This window comes from Schistocerca piceifrons, chromosome 3 (assembly GCF_021461385.2).
Source record: "Schistocerca piceifrons isolate TAMUIC-IGC-003096 chromosome 3, iqSchPice1.1, whole genome shotgun sequence".
Classification (NCBI taxonomy): domain Eukaryota; kingdom Metazoa; phylum Arthropoda; class Insecta; order Orthoptera; family Acrididae; genus Schistocerca; species Schistocerca piceifrons.
In genome coordinates this window covers 606543828-606564018 of record NC_060140.1, presented here as the reverse complement: position 1 = coordinate 606564018, position 20191 = coordinate 606543828, and the positions used below count along the sequence as shown (strand labels likewise).

General features: G+C 46.1%; 1 protein-coding gene across 1 annotated transcript in view; it reads right to left on the bottom strand.

The window, feature by feature from the left end:
• Window positions 1-20191, bottom strand: part of LOC124788887 (microtubule-associated protein 1B-like) — an 86430-nt gene that overhangs the window by 52903 nt on the left and 13336 nt on the right. Inside the window, exons 3-4 of the mRNA XM_047256169.1 lie at window positions 18045-18231; window positions 16259-16486 (exon numbers count right to left, since the gene is read on the bottom strand). Coding sequence (XP_047112125.1) covers window positions 16259-16486; window positions 18045-18231 — 415 coding nt within the window. The remainder of the gene's footprint in view (window positions 1-16258; window positions 16487-18044; window positions 18232-20191) is intronic.

Sequence of the window (20191 nt, the reverse complement as noted above, 5' to 3'; positions counted from 1 at the left end):
AAGCTAAATGATGAGGGACCTCTCTCCAAATATCTGGAGCACATCATGTGAGGTCGGCTTCCGCACGCTCCCACTATGTAATCATGACTTCATACAGGGCAGGTCGCTGCAACCGCTTGCTCATACCGGTGCTCAACATTTGAGAAACTCAAACTGTCACCATTGACTTGATAATACAGGAATAATTGTAACATCTATATTAAAACAGACCGCCACACCGTGTAATGTGTCTGTCTTGCACTGCATAGAGTACCACATCCCCTCTCGCCACACGCCACTGCAATCGTCGGTCGGACCTCAGCCACCAGTCTTCCTCTCCGGCCGCGCTACCGTCCCTTCGAACGCTCGTGAGCAAGCCGGTGTTTAGCAAGGAACGAGGATAGAATTACGTTTTTACTGACAGAAAACAAAAAATACAACAGGACCCCTCCCGCGATGTATCCAAAGCACCTCACCGCGCCGAAGGCTGCCCGTATAGCAGGAGCGGCTCATAGTTTTCATACTGGGGAAGGCTGCGACATTTATCGATCTGAATTAACGTAGACGTCGGGCTACGCTACAGATCAGTCTGTCACCACAACCAAGATTTCAGGAGGGGAGGGGGCGGGGGGTGGGGGGGATATCACACTCTAGCCAAATGTATACATACTGTCTTTCTGTTTCATAACCAACTACTAAATAACACCATGAGCTAACTCCAAGGTAAAATCTGTAGGTAGATTATTTATCCCGCCAAGGTCTCATTTACTGGCAGTTTACCAAAACAAACCCGCTGTGTGTTAGCTTCGCTGCATGCTTAATGTTTTAGGTATTTTCATTTCTAAATATCAGCCTGTTAACGTTTTGCGAGCTCAAACTGCAGCGTTTGTGAGTTTAGCTGCATTGCACACTGCTCTTCTAAAATTGCGTGTATACCCTTGCCTAGTCTTACATTGGTTTTGTTCTTGATTCATGTTCGCAGTTTAACCGTATGTTCCAAAATTTTACCTAATAAATTACACTGAATTCATTGTGTTGTTTTCGAACTCGTCGTATGCTGCTGTTATTTGCAAGAAAGCAAAACTCACGAAAAATACGCTAGCAAAAGTAACTTACTAATATCGCAAGTTAACCGCAATGAGAAAGCAAGGGAACTAAAGTAACGAAACATATTTTGCGCACGAGATGCATTTCCCGCCCTTTCTCCTCTAATTATTCGTGAAACTTTCGCTAGGTGGTGATAGTTACGTTACTGTACTGTAGTGCACTCTGACGAGATATTTGCAAACTTATTTCCACGATGTATAGAATAACCAACGGTAGAAAAAAACTGTCTAAAGCATTATCAAGACAACCATACTAAACGTCGATTAATGACGCATCAACGCATAATAGAGACATGCAGAGACACGGATTCGATAGCGAAGTTTCAGCAACTCTGTTTATTCCCTTTTGATGTCTGCAATGGAACGTGAATATTGTGCACAGGTTGGCAGGACACCCTTTGGCTGAAATACCAAAGCCAGTAGGAGCTGTACTCCGAGGAACCCGAGTCCCCAAAACTCTGCTACGCAGAGCTAATTGACATTTCATGGAGCAAAAGACTAGCTACCCAGTTCGAAAAACATCGCTCGATATTGTATATTAAGCTCCAAAAACGTTGACAGTGTTATTTAAATCCATGTGGGAAATATGCGATATGCGTGCTGATAATTTAAATTCTGTAACACGTTACTGAGAAATTTATGTTAATATATATTGTGTAGCGACTTCGCCTCAGAGCCTTTAATTACAAGCCGCGGATGCCCTATAGGGAGAACACAACCAGCCGGCCGCTGTGACGGAGCGGTTCTAGGCGCTTCAGTCCGGAACCGTGCTGCTGCTACGGCTCAGGTTCGAATCCTGCCTCGGGCATGGATGTGTGTGATGTCCTCAGGTTAGTTAGGTTTAAGTAGTTCTAAGTCTAGGGGACTGATGACCTCAGATGTTAAGTCCCATAGTGCTTAGAGCCCTTTGAACCAATTGAGAACACAACCTGTCTTCATTCACTGCCACAGTCGCCTGCAGATCACCTAGCAAGCCACTGCAGCGAGTGTCGTAGCCTGAGCACTGTGCAGAGTACATGAATAAACAGACATTAAGAGCACAGACATCTCATTGTCTTGAACGGAGGCTAGATCCTACAGTGAACGTTTATAATATATAGTAGTTCTTCGCTGTCATGCAGAAGTCATTGGAGCTCATCAATTTCGTAGATGTGTAATAAGTTTACCATTATAGTGAAATAACGAGAGATAAGGACGCGCTTGGACGGTCACCGAACCGTAATGTAATGGTTGCAGAAAAGAAAGAGAAGCGCTGACGACTGCAAGCAAATTGCATTTCAAAATAAGGAAGATGCTAATGCTATATATTGAAGACGGTACTTTTCATGGAAGATTTGTTAATGGCGAAAACATGGGGAGAGTGACACTTTAAAAAGGGGACTGAGAGTCGATGTTTTTTTTAATTTCTTCTAACTGTTATGAGAAAAAATATTATTTCCTCCAACTTATATCTTGTGAAAGAAAGCAAAGAGTAAATTAGAGGTAATATGAAGGTTTACTGGGAGACATTCCTTTCACACTCCATTCCCGAATGGTATAGGAAGGGATGATGCTAACAGTAGACCCGCCGCCGGCCGGTGTGGCCGTGCGGTTCTAGGCGCTTCAGTCTGGAACCGCGTGACCGCTACGGTCGCAGGTTCGAATCCTGCCTCGGCCATGGATGTGTGTTATGTCCTTAGGTTAGTTAGGTTTAATTAGTTCTAAGTTCGACGCGACTGATGACCTCAGAAGTTAAGTCGCATAGTGCTCAGAGCCAAGTAGACCCGCCAGGATAGCCGAGAGTTAGCCGGCTCTCAGCCGTGGCAGCGTGCGGACGGCCACGCGCGCCGGCCAGTGCTCCGCTGCCGGCGTTGTTTACTTCCGCGTCGTAGCTTTAAGGCTTGTGTCAGTCCACCGCGAACAACATGTCGAGCGCTTACCGCCGTGCGACCCTTAAAGTTTCCTTCCAAGCTGAACATGCGCGACCACGTGCACATGAAGTTGAAATGTTCCTACGTGAAGAAGTTCGTTTAGATCCTAACCACGTTCTCGGAATCCATTTTTCGATCACGAGTAGTGTCGTTTATATTCCAATGACAAACACCGAGGTGTGTGAAGATGTTATTCGCCGACATTCCAATGGACTTAAGTTCAAATACTCTGATGGTCACGTCGGAGCTGTAACACTTGAACTCGCAGAGTACGATCAACGCACGATTAGGGTGTTTGAACTACCTTTTGAAGTGGCGAAGGACGAAGTTGTCTCTGCGTTACAACCATACGGTAACGTTATCGGTTACGTAGAGGAAAAATGGCAAACCTTCACGACCTACCATGTCCTTAATGGTGTGCGTCAGGTCAAAATTGAACTGAAAAAACATATACCATCATACCTGACAATTGGCTGGGTGCGAGCCATTGTCATGTACGACGGCCAGCCCCGAACATGTGCGGGTTGTGGACAAGAAGGCCACGTCAGATCCGCCTGCATGCGACGCCGCCTGATCCAGACACCGGTCGGCGAGGAAGCGTCCCCAGCGGTCATCACTCAGATCCCTGTCACATATGCCACGGTTGCCCAGGAAGGTAGCACCTCTATACAAGGTCTTCCTGCTCCGTTGACATCGTCTGATCAGGTAGATGCAACCGCTACTGAGATTCCTGCTGAGGTGCCACAGAAGCCAGATCCTGACCTGCCGAATCTTTGTAGCACGGTGACTAAAAACGCTACTGAGATGGACCCTGATCCGGAAGTGGTACCTACTTCTGCTTTCCTTCAGACTGGTCCGGAGTCAGACGAAAGTCATCCGCAATCGGACTCTGCACGACATGTTCGAAAACAAGGATCGCCACGAAAGAGAAAGAAACGTAGCCGTACACCCCCTGATAAATCCGTTCTCCGGATGGATACCAGGGATGCAGACCCGAAGATGGACGACAAACCGCTCTTTAATGACCAAAAGTCTGATGCGAACGACCCGCCACAGGCGACCACTGGCAACGAACACCCCTCCTTACTGGCGCCATCGCGCCCACAGGTCGACGTTGAAGAGAGCCTATCCGCTGAGCCGAAAACTACGTCTCCTCTCCACGTTGATGATGTGCACAGCCGATGCCCTACCGCAGAATCAGTCTCCTGGGGAGACGACATGGAGATCGAAGGGACTGGGGTGGACGGTGCTGATGATGGGGCGCCCCCATCGGTTGCGCCCGCACCCGCAAACTCTCCACAATAGCAGCCTCTTCAGCGGAACGGCAAGACCGACGACCTCTCGCTCCTGAAGAAGGAGCCCCACCTGTGCCTGTGGGACTCCAACACCAGCATTATCGTCTCGCAACGATTAACCTCGCGACCATTCGTGCGCCCCACAAACTAGCGCTGCTTCGCGATATGATTTATGATGCGGACATAGATATTGCGCTTTTTCTGAAAGTGCATGTCGCCGATTTTTCACCACCACATGGCTTCACGGCGCATCTTTCTCCCGCTTCGGACACCGGTAGTGGTGTTACCATCATCTTACGAAAAGGCCTTCCTGCCGAAGATGTCCTACACCTCCCCGACGGCAGAGGTATGGCCCTTACTCTCTTTGGTGTACGCATCGTCAACATTTATGCGCCGTCGGGCTCCAGCTACCGTCGTGAAAGCAATGCCTTCTTCGCGAATGAAGTTACACCCCTTTTTATGGGACCACACGATGACTGGGTCATGGGTGGAGACTTCAACTGCACCCAGCGACCTCAGGATCAATTGCCGCGTCACTCTCCATGCGCAGCTCTGGAAACAGTCGTCACGCGACTACAATTTGTCGACACGTGGAGACATGTTCACGGTGATCTTTTGGGCTTTACGTACTACACTGCCCTCTCCTCTAGCGGAGTGGATCGCATCTACATCTCGCGATCCCTAATTCAACACACACGACAGGCTGAAATCTGGCCTGTTGCTTTCTCAGTTCATGAGGCTTACTTCTGTGATGTTGTTCTCACAAGACAGGCAGTATGGCACGGACGTGGTTTATGGAAGCTGAATACGGCACTTCTTAATTCACCTGACTGTCGACTTCTAATAGAAGACACTTGGATCACATGTAATAGACGCCGTCCCACGTATCCGTCTACCATATCCTGGTGGATCCAGTGTGCAAAACCTGCTCTTCGAAAAACTTTGATCCGGTATGGCAAAGATGTTGTCGCCTGGAGGAAGAGCACTATGGAGTTTTACTACAGGATCCTACGAGAATGCTCCACGATGCCAGCCTCATCTGAGCGCCATACAAGGATGAACCATGCTAAGGCCCAAATCTCCAATCTCATGCGAAGGCATTTGGAAGGAGCGATAGTACGATCTCGTGCTGCTGATCGCATGCCTCATGAACATCCGTCGATGTACCATATCATCCAAGAACGCCAAAATCGACGCCGAAAATTGATTCACGTCCTAACAAGCCAAGAAGGGCGTCGCTACGTAACCCAATCTGCATTAGGGAATGTGCTTCACGCCCACTACCAGCAGCTCTACGCCGCAATTCCACATTCCGCAGAGTTGATCGAGGAAGTCTCACAGCTCAACTTCCGTAGTATCCCAGGAGATGCGTGCGGCGATTGACTTGATGTCAGAGGTGACTGATGATGAAGTCCGCAATGCGATCCGGGCAGGAACCATCAATCGGTCCCCAGTACCCGACGGTCTTCCCCTCGAATTCTATCGCACCTTCCGTGATTTGTTAGAGTCCACCTTAACCTCCATCTGTTGGGAACTGATGTCTCCGGAAGTACCTGTGCCGGACGCTTTCATGGAAGGAATTATTTTTCCTGTAGATAAACTGCATGGTGGCAACAATATCAGTGATTATCGGCCCATCACGCTCCTTAACAGTGATATGAAAATCTTCACTCGTCTTTTGGCGGAACGACTTAAAAACGTTGCCCGATATGTTGTGTCGCCAGACCAAGAATCTTTGGGAGGGGATAACAATATCCGCACGGCTTTATGCCGCTACAGGGATATGATCGCCGTTACCCAGGCACGACGCCTCTCTGGGGCACTTGCGTCTTTGGACTTTAGTCAAGCTTTTGATAGGGTTGACCATTCGTTCCTTACGGCCGTTCTCCACCATATGGGTTTCCCCGTCGCCGTTATCACGGTAGTGATGCCCCTTCTGCGGGGTGCCTCATCCGGGATTATGTACAATGGCAGACTCACTCCGATAAAAATAGGTCGACCTGTATGTCAAGGTTGCCCTCTAACGGCGATTTTGTACGCCTTTCCCTTGGAATCCTTGCTATGTGGACTAAGACAAGGTTTGGTAGGGTTGTCCATAGATCGCTACCGATTCTGTTGCACGGACTATGCTGACGATGTAGTCATCTGTTTACGTTATGCCGACGATGTTCGAGCTGTTTTGACGTGGGTAGCGACTTATGGTGAGGCGTCGGGCAGTTCTTTAAACGTACGTAAGTCACAAGTTATGTTCATTGGCACGGGACTTCCCGTGGAGTGCGATACACCTCTCACCACTGTTGATACCATTCGCTGTTTGGGAATAAATTTTTCATCTGATCTCCGACGTTCAGCCACCATCAACTGCCGACGCCTCCTTTTAATGATCAGAGCAGGTCTTATGGACCTAGATATTCTTCAACGAGCTCGATATGTCAATATATATATCGTATCCCGAGTTCCCCATGTAGCACAAGTTCTACCTTTCCCGCTTACTGTGGCACGTCGCATGTTGGCAGCGATGGCATCTTTCGTCAGCTCTGGGCTGTTGTTCAAAGTTAATTATGCAGCCCTTACTCTTCCTCATGAACGAGGTGGGATAGGTCCGTTTCACGTGCCGGATAGAGCTCGCGCCCTATTTGTCAGCTCCCAGATGACGGTATGGACACGTTGCCCAACGAACCTCACTGTTCTCCTCCTGCTGGCATATACGCCGGTCTCACTGTCAGCCCCAGTGATGATCTCTGATGTTTCGGACCAGTTCCATTATATAAATACTTCTTTCTTGGACTCAGTTATCTATGCCTCACCTTACCAAGACAGCTTTTACTCAAGACAAAGGCAGTATACAATGTACTCCAATTAAGTCGTCCACCTAACCCGATTGAACAAAAGTTCCCCCAGGTTGATTGACGTCATGTATGGCGCGCGGTGTTCGCCTGTTACCTTGACACGAATGTTCAATCTGTCTGGTACCTAACTGTCAATGGTAAGCAAATCAACCAATCTCGCCTTCATCGTATCCACCTCGCCCAATCACCTCTATGTTCCATGTGTGGAGTGCCAGACAATGACGGACCGGCGGCGGAGGTTTGGCAATTGATTCGTCGTATTGTGGCTTTTCTAACGCGGGACATTCCGGATCGGATTACTCCCCTTTCATTACTATTTCCAGAACGTGACTATTTTCCTCAGACAAAGACCAGTGCTGTGAATTGGATTCGAGGACATGCCATTCACTACCTATTTGGGCAAACTGTAGACTCTGTACTCGATTTTTGGACATACCTCAATGACCGTCATTATGTCGTTGTCCGTCACTCAAAATACAGACAATTTTTCTCGAACTTCCTTGGGAGTGCTTTCCACGACCCGCCTCGCAGCTGGAATGTGTTAAGCCAAGTGAGAAGAAGGTTTCCTGTTTGAACCAATGAACATTTCTGAACAATTGAACGGAACACATCAATTTCGAGAAGACGTGACTCAACATATTACCAGTGGGGCGCAGAAGGCCTCTGATCAATTACACAACAAAAATAAGAAAAAAAAATAAAAATAAAATTCAGAAAAAAAGAGTACTAACGCACTGCTTCCTGGACTCGGGTAGGCTCGCCGTCTGTGGATCGAATCCGCCCGGCGGATTAATGAGGAGGGCCGGTGTGCCGGCCAGCCTGGATGTGGTTTTTAGGCGGTTTTCCACATCCCGCTAGGTGAATACCGGGCTGGTCCCCACGTTCCGCCACAGTTACACGACTCGCCGACATCTGAACATGTTCGCACTATTCCATGAATGAAACCAGTCGCAGACAGCTGGGGTACACTAATTCCGTCCTGGGGGGTACGATGTGGCGGCAGGAAGGGCATCTGGCCGCCCCTTCATCCTAACCTTGCCAAATCCGTTCCTAACAATGCCGACCCTGCGTCAGTGCGGGACATGGCACCAGTGAAAGAAAGAAAGGATGATGCTAACAGTAGAGGAAAAAGATACCGCTATTAATTTGTAAGAGTGACACACTGTATCTCTGATCACTACGACAGTGAAATTGAAAAAAAGAGGAAGCGTCATCTTTCGTAACTGGGGCGTCATTTCACGGGTGACAAATTCGGTGATTATCACTCTGTTGGGATGAGTGAACAGTACTAGAATTGTCAAACCGTAACTGGACGTGCTATATCTATAGAAATCTATAAAGCCTTTGTGTCACGTAGAATTGATGTCATATTCCCTGTAAATTCTATACCAACGTGCTATTAAGGTGCTAGCATGGATTAAGTCTGTATTAGCCATTGTGGGTTAGCGTACAGATTTTTAGTCAATTAGTATCGTGTGTATGCTCCTCTAAGATAAAGGGTGTTAGTACTGCCTTGCAGCTCAAAATTTTTTGTTGTTGGCGCTCTGTAGTATCAACCTGTTAATATGAATTACTCCCTGCCATACATGTCTCAGAATGATGTTTTCTTTCTTCCATAGAATCTCATTTACGTTTCTAGAAAACATATGAAACAGCAGGTCGTAATACAGTAGTGCTAGCATTTTGAAACGAGGGGAAGGCAGGTAACCTACCGGAAGTAACAGCGACTTGCAGGAAGCCCTGTGGCAGTTATGTGACTACTGCTGTAGTTGACGTGAAAGTAAATAGCTGTTTCAAATTGTGGGAGTTAGGAGTTGGAGATGCAAATGCTAGAGGGTGAAGCCTGGCGCGTTGGAATGTCAGAGGGATGCTGTTTTACAAACACCAGATTATATGGTAATACTTGCCAAAGAACTAATAAGTTAAAAATAACGTTAGAGCGTTATGACACGTGACTGCTTACCGCATACAATGACATGAGAGACGCTTGCTGCGATGGCACCTCGCGTGGCATCTAGCTTATCTGCCTGCGGGTGAGGGGTAGATGGGTGGGCGTGTGACCTCCGGTCAAGACAAGGAGAGAGAGGTCTGTGCTTTTAATGTCTTTTTATCCATGTATTCTACCAACTTCCCAGACACCCACTGCAGTGGCTTGCTTAGCGTCCGTGGCAGCGAGTGAAGACGGATTGTATTCCTTCTATACAGGTTGCATTCGGCATGGCGCAGTGCAGATGGGGGCACTTTGGATACATCACGAGAGACGACACCTTTATGTACACCACAGAATCTTTAACAAACAGCCGTTGATTGCTGCTCACTCTGTCCGTCAGATCATTTATGTATATTGAAAATTAATTGAGGGTCAACTGCATATCTTTGCACCATGTGCTGGTCATCTGTATGTTTCTCTACACTGCGTTTACAATCAGTTCCCTAACGATGTCACATCCCTGTACACGACAGTCTCGTCTCCGAACATCTTCTTTGACCTATAGACGTTGTCTCACAAGGCAAATACAGGTTGGGCAAAAAAAAAATTGATACAGAAAATATTTGTAAGGCTGACAATGCTGGAAATCGTGGTTTTTATGCAGCATTCGTTTGCTGTCACAAGTCAGCGCATTTGCAACTCCCACATGCCCTGTTCGCAGTATTACGCTGTGTCATTACGTGAAAGTGAGTGAGAGAAGCAGACGTGTTTATTGACCAGTGGAATGCAACATAAATGGTGCTCGTGATACAAAACAGCGCGTGTTCACTATCAAGTGATATGCGAAGCACAATTCGTGGAAAATATGTGCGGAACTGTTTGCACAAGAGTTTAACACTGGAAGCGTTTTGGAAAAACCTCCAGCAAAGTCTGGAATGCAGAACTGAGTGGTAAAATGGTGTGAAGCAAGCTCTGTAGAGAATAAAAATTGTAACCATATAAAGGGAAGTGCAGGGCAAAATACGACGAAATCTCAACGACGTTTGTCTGTGCAACTGGGAGTCGTGGAGAGATCGTCATGCTGAAACACTATCGAAAAGGATTTGCGTCTTTTTCTTTACAAATATACTATTGTTCGTAAGTGGAAGCTTGCAGACGAACTTTCACGTCTTGAGTCCTACCGATGGTTTCTGAGTAAAGTTGAATTACGGCTTTTTCATTTCTTCAGATGAGGCCTGGTTCAGGCTGTAAGGATATGTGTACTCACAGAACATACGCAGTTGTGCGTCAGAAAACGCCATCAGTACTCTGAAACGCCTTTCCATAATCTCAGAATTAGTGTTTGCTGCTCGGTGTCTGGTGTCCACATCGTAACACAATTCTTACGCCAAACTGATAATGTTGGCCAGCATGTCCATGAACTGTTTAATCCACATGTTCATCACCTTACTGAAAATAAAAGACTGTATTGATATTTTCAGCAAGACTGAGATACAGTACACAACGTATTAACAAACTTCTCACAAATGCGTGAGGTGTTCTGCGAGAAGAGAAGAATCAGCAGAGGCAGTGCATGAACTGGCCACCTCGATCGCCTGATCTACCTCCCTGTGATTTTTGCCTATGGGGCAAATTGAAGGGTTAGACGTACCCAAATAATCCTCACACACTGGAAGAGCTACAGCAGAACGCTGCAAGCGCTATTGCTGCTATCTATCAGACAGAGCTGCTACGTGTGTCTCAGATTGATAAGTCGAGTACAGCGCTGCATCGACTTCAGCTGTCGCCATTTCCAGCATTTTCTGTGACAAGAGTAATTCTCGAGACAGTCTTGTTGTCAATACTAGACGAGCACTAGGCTTTGCACAAACATGTACAATGAAGGGGCAAAGAAACTGGTACATCTGCCTAATATCGTGTAGGGCCCCGCGAGCACGCAGAACTACCGCAACACGATGTGGCATGGACTTGACTAATGTCTGAAGTAGTGCTGGAGGGAATTGACACCATGAATCCTGCAGGGCTGCCCATAAATCCATAAGAGTACCAGGGGGTGAAGATCTCTTCTGAACAGCACGTTGCAATGCATCCCAGATATGCTCAGTATTATTCATGTCTGGGGAGTTTGGTGGCCAGCGGAAGTGTTTAAACTCAGAAGAATGTTCCTGGAACCACTCTGTAGCAATTATGGCCGCGTGGGGCATCACAATGTCCTGCTGGAATTGCCCACGTCCGTCGGAATGCACAATGGACATCAGTGGATGCAGGTGATCCGAAAGGATGCTTAGGTTCGTGTCACCTGTCAGAGTCGTATCAGTATCAGGGATCCCATATCACTCTTTCACACGCTCCACACCATTACAGAGCCTCCACCAGCTTGAACAGTCCCCTGCTCAAACGCAGGGTCCATGGATTCATGAGGTGTCTCCATACCCGTACACGTTCATCCTCTCGATACAATTTGAAACGAGATTCGTCCGACCAGGCAACATATTTCCAGTCACCGACAGTCCAATGGCGATGTTGACGGTCCCAGGCGACGTGTAAAGTTTTGTGTCGTGCAGTCATCAAGGGTACACGAGTGGGCCTTCGGCTGCAAAAGGTCATATCGATGACGTTTCGTTTCATGGTTCGCACACTGACACTCGTTGCCGGCCCAGCACTGAAATCTGCAGCAATTTGCGGAGGGGTAGCACTTCTGTCACGTTGAACGATTCTCTTCAGTCGTCGTCGGTCCAATTCTTGCAGTATCTTTTTCCGGCCACAGCGATGTTGGACATTTGAGGTTTTACGGGATCCCTGATATTTACGGCACACTCGTGAAGTGGTCGTACGGGAATATCCCCACTTCATCGCTACCTCGGAGATGCTGTGTCCCATCGATCGTGCACCGACTATTGCACCACGTTCTAACTCACTTAAATCTTAATAATGTGCCATGGTGGCAGCAGTAAATGATCCGAGAACAACGTCGGACACTTGTCGTCTTATATAGGCGTTGCCGACCGCATCGCCGCATTCTGCCTGTTTACATATCTCTGTATTTGAATACGCATGTGTATACCAGTTTCTTTAGCGCTTCAGTGTATTTGTCTACTAGCCCATCTCCTCCTTCCTCCTCTCTCTGTCCATCTCCTCCTCCTCCCTCTCTATCCATCAGCTACTCCCCCTCTCACTGTCCATTTGCTCCTCTTCCTCTGTCAATCTGCTCCTTGCCCCACTGTCCATCTCCTCCTACACCTGCCCATCTCATCTTACCCCTTTCCTCTCCACGCCATCATCCCTAGCCCAATAGGAGGTTGCTAGTTGTTACCCACACAGTATTTCTTTCCATATAGCAAGTATTATGAGTATCAAATTCAGTTGAAATCCGTCGAGGGGTTTAGCAGGAGATTTTTGCCTGTAGCTTCGCCAGCATATGCACATGTCACATGTTTTTGTCACATTCCACACATATCTGTGCACACAGTTCTCGAGCATCAGAAGCGAATATCGCCCTGCAGTTCCGTGTTCATGCAGCTTAATGCTTATGACGTCATATCCAGCTCGTTAGTTATCACGTCGTAGCTCTTGAACTATATGTCGTGCAATGATATTTTCTAGCTGCGTACATCCAGTGGTATATGTGTCTGTTGTGTGCGAAATGTGTTGCGAATACAGTTAGTAGCAAAGAAGTTGCGGCGGTTTTTAACGTATCTCAATGTTGATGACGGCATATGCCCTATATTACCATACATGACGAACAATGATATACCATAATTTTTCAGGTATGTTAAGTAGTATTGTGAATACTCTCTGCAGAATTTTTCACGTACATAGTTGGTAGTAAAGATGTAATAAATTAAAACGTCGTACCTCATGCGGCACTTTTATTGCATTAACAGCGAAAATATAGTGAGCAATACACTTTCAGCATTTTGTGTGGGGGGGGGGGGGGAGGGAGGGGGTCAACGAGAAAAATTTTCATTAAGGTTTGAAATTATGTGAAAAGTTTGGTGGAAGTCGATCTAATTCTCAAATAATGCATGAATAACTTCTAAGTATTCACGCGTGGTTAGCTACACTTCTCTTGCATTCCCAACGCTTTGACAGGTAGGTGGTTTCCATTCCCAATCCAGCACAGCGATTCGTTACAGATAGTGAGTAATATGTTTACCAAGTTTGGCTGAAATCGGTCCAGTGGTTTATGAAGCGATGTGGAACGTATATTTTCATAATATATCTATTTTCCAGCCTAGTTTATATTGTCCATTGTTGTGGCTATCTGAACGAAGACTGGTTTGATGCAGCATTCCACACTATCCCAGTTTGTGCAAGCTTCTTCATCTCTAAGTAACTACAGCACTTACGTGCGTACACGGACGGTTAGTGCTGGTTATAAATGACGCTGGAGTTGTCGTCCTACAATGTTCTACATGTACTCGACTAGAGACAGATCCGATGATCGAGCAGGCCAAGGCAACATAATGACACCCTGTAGAACGGCGTGTGGGCAAGAGTTATCCTGTTGGAAAACAGCCTCTGGAATGCTGTTCATAAATAGCAGCAGAATAGGTCGAGTCACCAGATTGACTTACAAATTTACAATCATGGTGTGTGGGGATAGCTGAGAGATTGCTTCTGCTGCCATACGAAATCGAACCCCAGGCAACAACTCCAAGTGCAGTTCCAGTATGTCTAGCAGGTAGTTAAGTTGTTGCAGACCCACAACTGGCCTCCTGACCAACACACGGCCATCACTGGCAACGAGGCAGAGCCAACTTTCAACAGAAAACACAACAGACCTCCAATGAGCTCTCGATTGACACCAGCGAAGTCGCAAATGACGGTGGTTTGGGGTCAGTGGAATGCACAATACAGGGCATCTGGGTCAGCTGCCCTTGAAGTAACCGATTTGTAGCAGTTCATTGTGTCGCTGTGGTGGTAACAGTTTCTCATGTTCCTGCTACAGATGCAGTTACGATGGGCTAGAGTAACACGCCAAACACGATAGTCTTCCCTTCCTGTAGTGTCAACGTGTCTGCCCGGAACTGGTCTTCATGCAACACTATTTTCGTGACCTCCACTGCGAGCAGTCATGTACTGTGGTTACTTTCCCAGCAAGTGTTTCTGCGGTATAGGAGAAGGAACATCCAGATTCTCGTAGCCCTATTACGCGACCTCTTGAAAATGGTGCTGAAGGACGTCGCATCCACTGAGGCGCAAAGAAGAAAAACCTTTACAAGCGATAATAGCAGCACAAGACCTCATTTTTCTCACACGACAGTAAACACAGACATCAAGCAAAGGCTACTTACTTTTCCATGGCTTCTTCCTATTCTGCTGCTGCGACCGGGCAGTGCCAATGTGGGCTGGTGTTTCATGCCGACTAAAATGAGGCTGCAGAGCTGCTGGGCCCATCTTACATCCCCGATGTGATCAGATTCTGCGTTCCTATTGGCTACTGCCAATTTAAAGCGCCTGGTTGCCTGGTCCTCTGTATTGGAGGCAGATGTCTCTTGTGAGGTGGAAAACAGACTGAGAATTTCAAAAATGGTTGGCTGTTATAGCAACAGCATTGGTCTGCCTGACTTGCAGAATCCATTATGCTGCATAGCTATTATCTGCTGGACAGTATTCCTCTTCTTCTTGAGGCACTCATCCAACATAACTCCTTTCCATTCTGCATTTATGAGGCTATGGGAACGGTCCTCGACTGTATGCTTTCAGGTAACATGGGTATTAAAATCCTCCCGGTCAGACACCAACAGCTCTTTGATAGAACACAGAGAGGATGGGTTGCTCGAGGGGGAACTGGATGGGGATGAGCGGTTGAAGCTCTTGAAAGGTATTTATTATGTATACCAATATGCTTCCACTGAAGCGAATTAACATAAGCTGCCTGCCTCTTCCCTTTTGGAAGAGTGAATGCTTCATGTGGAATATCTTAGCAGCCTGTGCATGCACATGATCATGTATCAGTCGCGACATGCTTCTTGGCTCGATCCCTCTGCATCGTCACAATCTGTTGAACCGAATTCTTCTGCTTCTTTCTCCTACACTCTTCTGTTATCATTGTCGTCCAATCCGCATGTAGTGAACTATGGCTACAGTCCTCCTTAGAATGTTTACATATAATACAGCTATTGAAAGTTGCTCTATCCTTCACATTCATCTCATTAATCACATTCATTTCATTGATCGAACACATCGCAATGCTTGTAGAACGATAGCTCACCATAGACTGAACTTCTCCCAACAATTCTGGTCACGTGAGCTGAGAAAAAAATTCCCATTCAAATTTGAATTTACCGCCAATTTCTGTGGGAGGCGGTGGGGGTGGGACGTCAGCACAGCCCTGGGAAAATGAAATTCCCAGCAAAATTTGAAATTTCCGCCAAAATTCGAAATTCTCACCGATAGGGTAGATGGGTGAGGAGAAGGGGAGGCGCGTGGGTATGGAGCAGGACCCACGTCCAGGAGGAGGAAAACGCATGACGTAATCTGGGAGTGGGTGTAATTAATTGATCAATTTAAATAACTTGCATATCTATTTGATATCAAAATTGCGCTCATGCCGCCATCTCCCTGCTTCTTGCTTGTGCCTGTAGTGATTATGTTTCTAATTAATCTAGTTCAATGAGAACGAGTAAATGTAGACTCAAGTGCAGAAAATGAACCACAGTTCCTTCATTCATCAAATGGTGCAGGGTCCTCAGCTCCTGCGCTATATTTGATTGATAAAATCTTTTCGGATTATCAGCCAAGTCCTGGTGCCGTCTTTCCACGAGGTTCAGGCGAAGATGGTGAGAGAAAACTCGTCGAAATTTTTCGACAAGACGACTCCAGTATTCGGCTGATAACACGAGATGATTTTATCAGTGATATTCGCGGAGAAAGCCTGCAGTTTAATGCATTTGATGTTTTTGGTAAACTATGAATGACACTGACAAAACAGTTTTAAATTACGCCCAAATTGAGAATTTCAGATCCTGCCAAATTATTCAGTAGTTATCTGTGAATCATCCCCATTGTCCAGTAGGTACTTTGGATAGTTGTCAAGTTGTCAAACAATTACAATGCTTGCTAGACTACTCGGCTAGGATACACAAGAGGATAAAAGTAGCATTAGGCATAGCTGCCATTGAGGAAGATTCGTTACAATGGTAGAGTTTACTGGCCTTGAAAAACGTAAGTATTAGAAACGCACCAGTTGAGAGTCACCGGAAGCTCCGCCAACAACAGGCCTGGTATCACCCGTGCCCTCTGCTGCTGTGCTGGCGAATTTCGCACTGTCTTTGTCTCCGCCATAGCTGTCAAAGTGTTTCCGTCTTTTAAATTCTGAAATGATGGACGAACTGGAGGCAGTAAGCATGGTGTTCACGGTGCAGCTGAGCAAGCTGCCGCTACTCACGCTGACGTCCGCCACGAAAGACACCTGCAGGAAAAGTTGTCTGAATCAGACGTCTGAATAATAATATTATCAGATTTATAATTGCAATTGCATAATAACTGCACTCTAACACAGACGGAAAGCGCACATGTAATGCAAAACAACGGTAAAGTAGTATAAGTGAAGAAAATATGTTGGTACGCTGGTCTGCGTTGAGGATCATGAAGATGATAATATTCACTTGGAACGAGAAACGTATTCCAAAATATGCTCAAAATGAAGAAACTCCTGTGAATACACACACACACACACACACACACTCACACACACTCACACACACACTCACACAGACACATACAGACACATTTACGCACATGGAAGTACCAGTATCTGGTTTCATCAGCCCCATTCATCCTACAGAATTTACCCGGTCATTTTCTTATTTATTTGTAATTTTGATTCGTTAATCCACGTATTTACCACTACATGGTTAAGGATTCGCTCTGTGTTAAATGTTTTTGCTTTAAAGTAATGATGCGTTACCGATTGCTTAGACTTCGAAACGAGGCAGGTCACCAAATAACTAGGTTAAGCACTGCCACACCAACAAGAGGCAATAAAACCGCCGGTGTGCTCATAGGATTATTCTTTAGTTCGGCTACATGTCGAGTATCGATAGTCATGCAGCAACGGTTGGTTAAGCTGTATATAGCTACCAAAATAATCTTTCTCTCTTCATAATGTTTTCTAAAATATAATTGTTATCGTGTTTAGCACGCGATGGGCGTAATTTTGAACCAGTCCCAGTAGGTCGGCAGCGTTCTTGCAATACTGACACCTTTAGGTGTGTGTGTTTCCACGTAACTCGAATGAAATTGAATTTATCTCAAGATTACGTTCAGTCAGTCACGTCGCATTTACAGTAAATTTGCAGTCTGAGTGTAAAAAAATTATTATGTTTTGTCACATACTCTCGTATTCTGTACCACAGTGTAACTTTAACTGGTTTTTGAAGGAGCAATTCCAATAATACGCAATACTTTTGTAATTCGACATTAATAACTGTAAATTAATTCATTTGTTGTCCGCAGATGCTACTGAAAGAACATATGATTGGGCAAGTAGAGAAACGGATGTGGGGATGCGTGGGGAAGGCTGAAACCCGGTTGCGGCACAAAGCCTATTCCTAATATCACTAAGGAGACCGCCGTGCTTTACTTCCTATCCAAAGGACGGATAACCGACAATAGTCACATGCCCTCACTCCACAAGACACTGAAAAGAGTTTCGGAATTTAATGCAGAATACTGGCGCAAGTTCTGAGGATCAAGGACTGAACATGACTACCTCTCCTCACCTTTCCTCCCCTTGCCAGCCAAATACTAGGACTTGAACCAAGGACCTTGGAGTCGAGCGCCACACCACAAGCGTGTGGTAGCAGCTTTGACTCTAAGGACGAGTACAGCGAGGGTTTATGAGAGTTCTTTAAACAATTAAATTATGGTGAGAACTTGGTGTCGCTGCAATCCTTCCTTACTTGAGGTTTCAATATTAATTATAATACTGCATAGGTCAGTGATAAGAATGATTACTGAGGACTTACCTTCGGTCTGATGTCTTCCTGGACTGGTTTTGGTTGCTCACCGACAGCATCGACCTGCGGAGCTGCGATGGAAGCTTCTGACAGCTTAGGCGCTGCCTGCAGCTGTTGCGTTAGCCGCTGCAGACCTCGCAGCCACAGCATCGATGCCTGCGTACAGCTGCTCTTCGACTCTGCCAGCATGCTCTCGCTGCATTCGAAGAAACATCAGTCACTATTGCTGCTGTAACCGAGAGTCGACTGGTTACAAGCTGAAGTACGACACAGGTTACTAAGTAGCTCGAATTAAACTTTCAGCACTTGAGCCAGTGAAGACGGAAGAGTATTTACCGTACGTATACTAAACTTTATAGAAATAATATTCAGACTGGGCGCTGCAGGATTTGCGTTGTGTGTTATTAGTAATGGATGACTTGGTGTTAGGCGCCGGTGTTGGTAAGGCGATGGAGGGGTGAAACATAAACATCACTGTGCATTACATTTGCAGACATTCATCATGAGTCTGGACAAGGTGAGCAGGGCTTTAATCGTAAGGATGTTTTATCAAAACAAAGGTAGTGCTGCTGCTCTTGGTGAGTAGCGACACATTAAAGCAATATGGAGAGGTCCTCCTTCCACATCGTTGTTGAAGAACAGTACGGAAGTTCGAATTAATTGGCGGTTTTTCACTTGGCTGAGGATGCTCAACGCACTTGCGATCTTCTGGCAGTGTATCAGCTGTGTCATAGCAGCTGAACATTCCATGGCCCATCGTCCGAAAAGTGTTGCAAACAACTGTGAAACGCTATCCCTAGTGCGGTACCAGGCTGTCGTCACATTGAACAACGTTTGCAAGTGGAGGGTAAGTATGGTATGCAATTAGCAAACGTTACATCCCCATGTGGAAATTGAAATGTGTTTCTTTCGATGGTTTACCCATATTTTCTTCTCCGCATGGCCTTACAAATGTTTCCACAGCTTTCCATTGCCCTGTGATCACTCATTTTTCAAGGGCGCTCTCTCAAGTTAATTGTAGCACACCTGTAACTGATTTTAAGCCTTCGAGTTGACGATTCCCTTTCTGCAAGGAAATATTTCGACAGCTAACTTAGCTGTCATCTTTTGATGTTGTGATTGATGGTCCTGACGTAAGCTCGCTTCCAGTACTTCAACCAGATAGCGATTTATTGTTGGTGTCGCTGTCCTACTTACAGTTTAGTCGAATCCTTGCGTCCACTAATCGTAAATTATATAAGAAATAGCACTGAATTTCCCATGTAAGAGTGACAGGACGTCGACTGTAAAAGGAAAGGAGAATATCTGCTAGCTAAATACCCTTATTTTGGACGGATGAGTGAAGAACTCTCGTGGTATATAGTGCTTTTGGAAATGAATACGTTCCTTCACACGTCCGAGCCGAAAGTACATGTTGGCTTTCGATGTCCGCTAACTCATGACACTAACCAGTACTTGGCAGTGGATCACAGTACAGAATTTTTGTCGATAGAGAAGGGCAGCACGAATGGTCAAAGCTTTGTCTGAAACGCGGGACAGTGTCACTGAGATGTTGAAAGAATTGAACTGGCAAATTCTTGAAGATTCACGACAACTGTCCCGAGAAAGTCTATTAACAAAGTTTCAAGAACTGATTTTAAATGATGACTCTAGAAATATACTACAGCCCCCTACATATCACTTCCATAGGGATCGTGAGGATAAGATCACATTAATTACAGCACTCATAGAGGCATGCAAACAATCATTTTTCCCGCTCTCCGCACAGAACGGGTGGAAGCCCTAACAACCCGTACAGTGGAAAGTACCCTCTGCCATCCACTTCACAGAGGTTCGCAGAGTGTAGATGTAGATGGTAAAAGATGACCAAATAAAGTGATTCCACCATCAACCACAGTTGGGCCCAAGCTTTACTTTCGGAATCGTCATTTGAAGGCATTAGATGACGCCATGGAACCGAAGAAGAGCTCCACTGCTAACCACTGGCCCGAAAACGACCCAGCGATGGAGAATATCATCTCAAGAAGTGGTGGGTCCAAAGAACAGCTCCTCTTCTTTCTACACCCTAACCCATCATCAATACAGCAAGGGGGAAGACTGGAACGTCGAAACCGAGGAGGCGAGTAATGATACACTATGTGATCAAAAGTACTGAA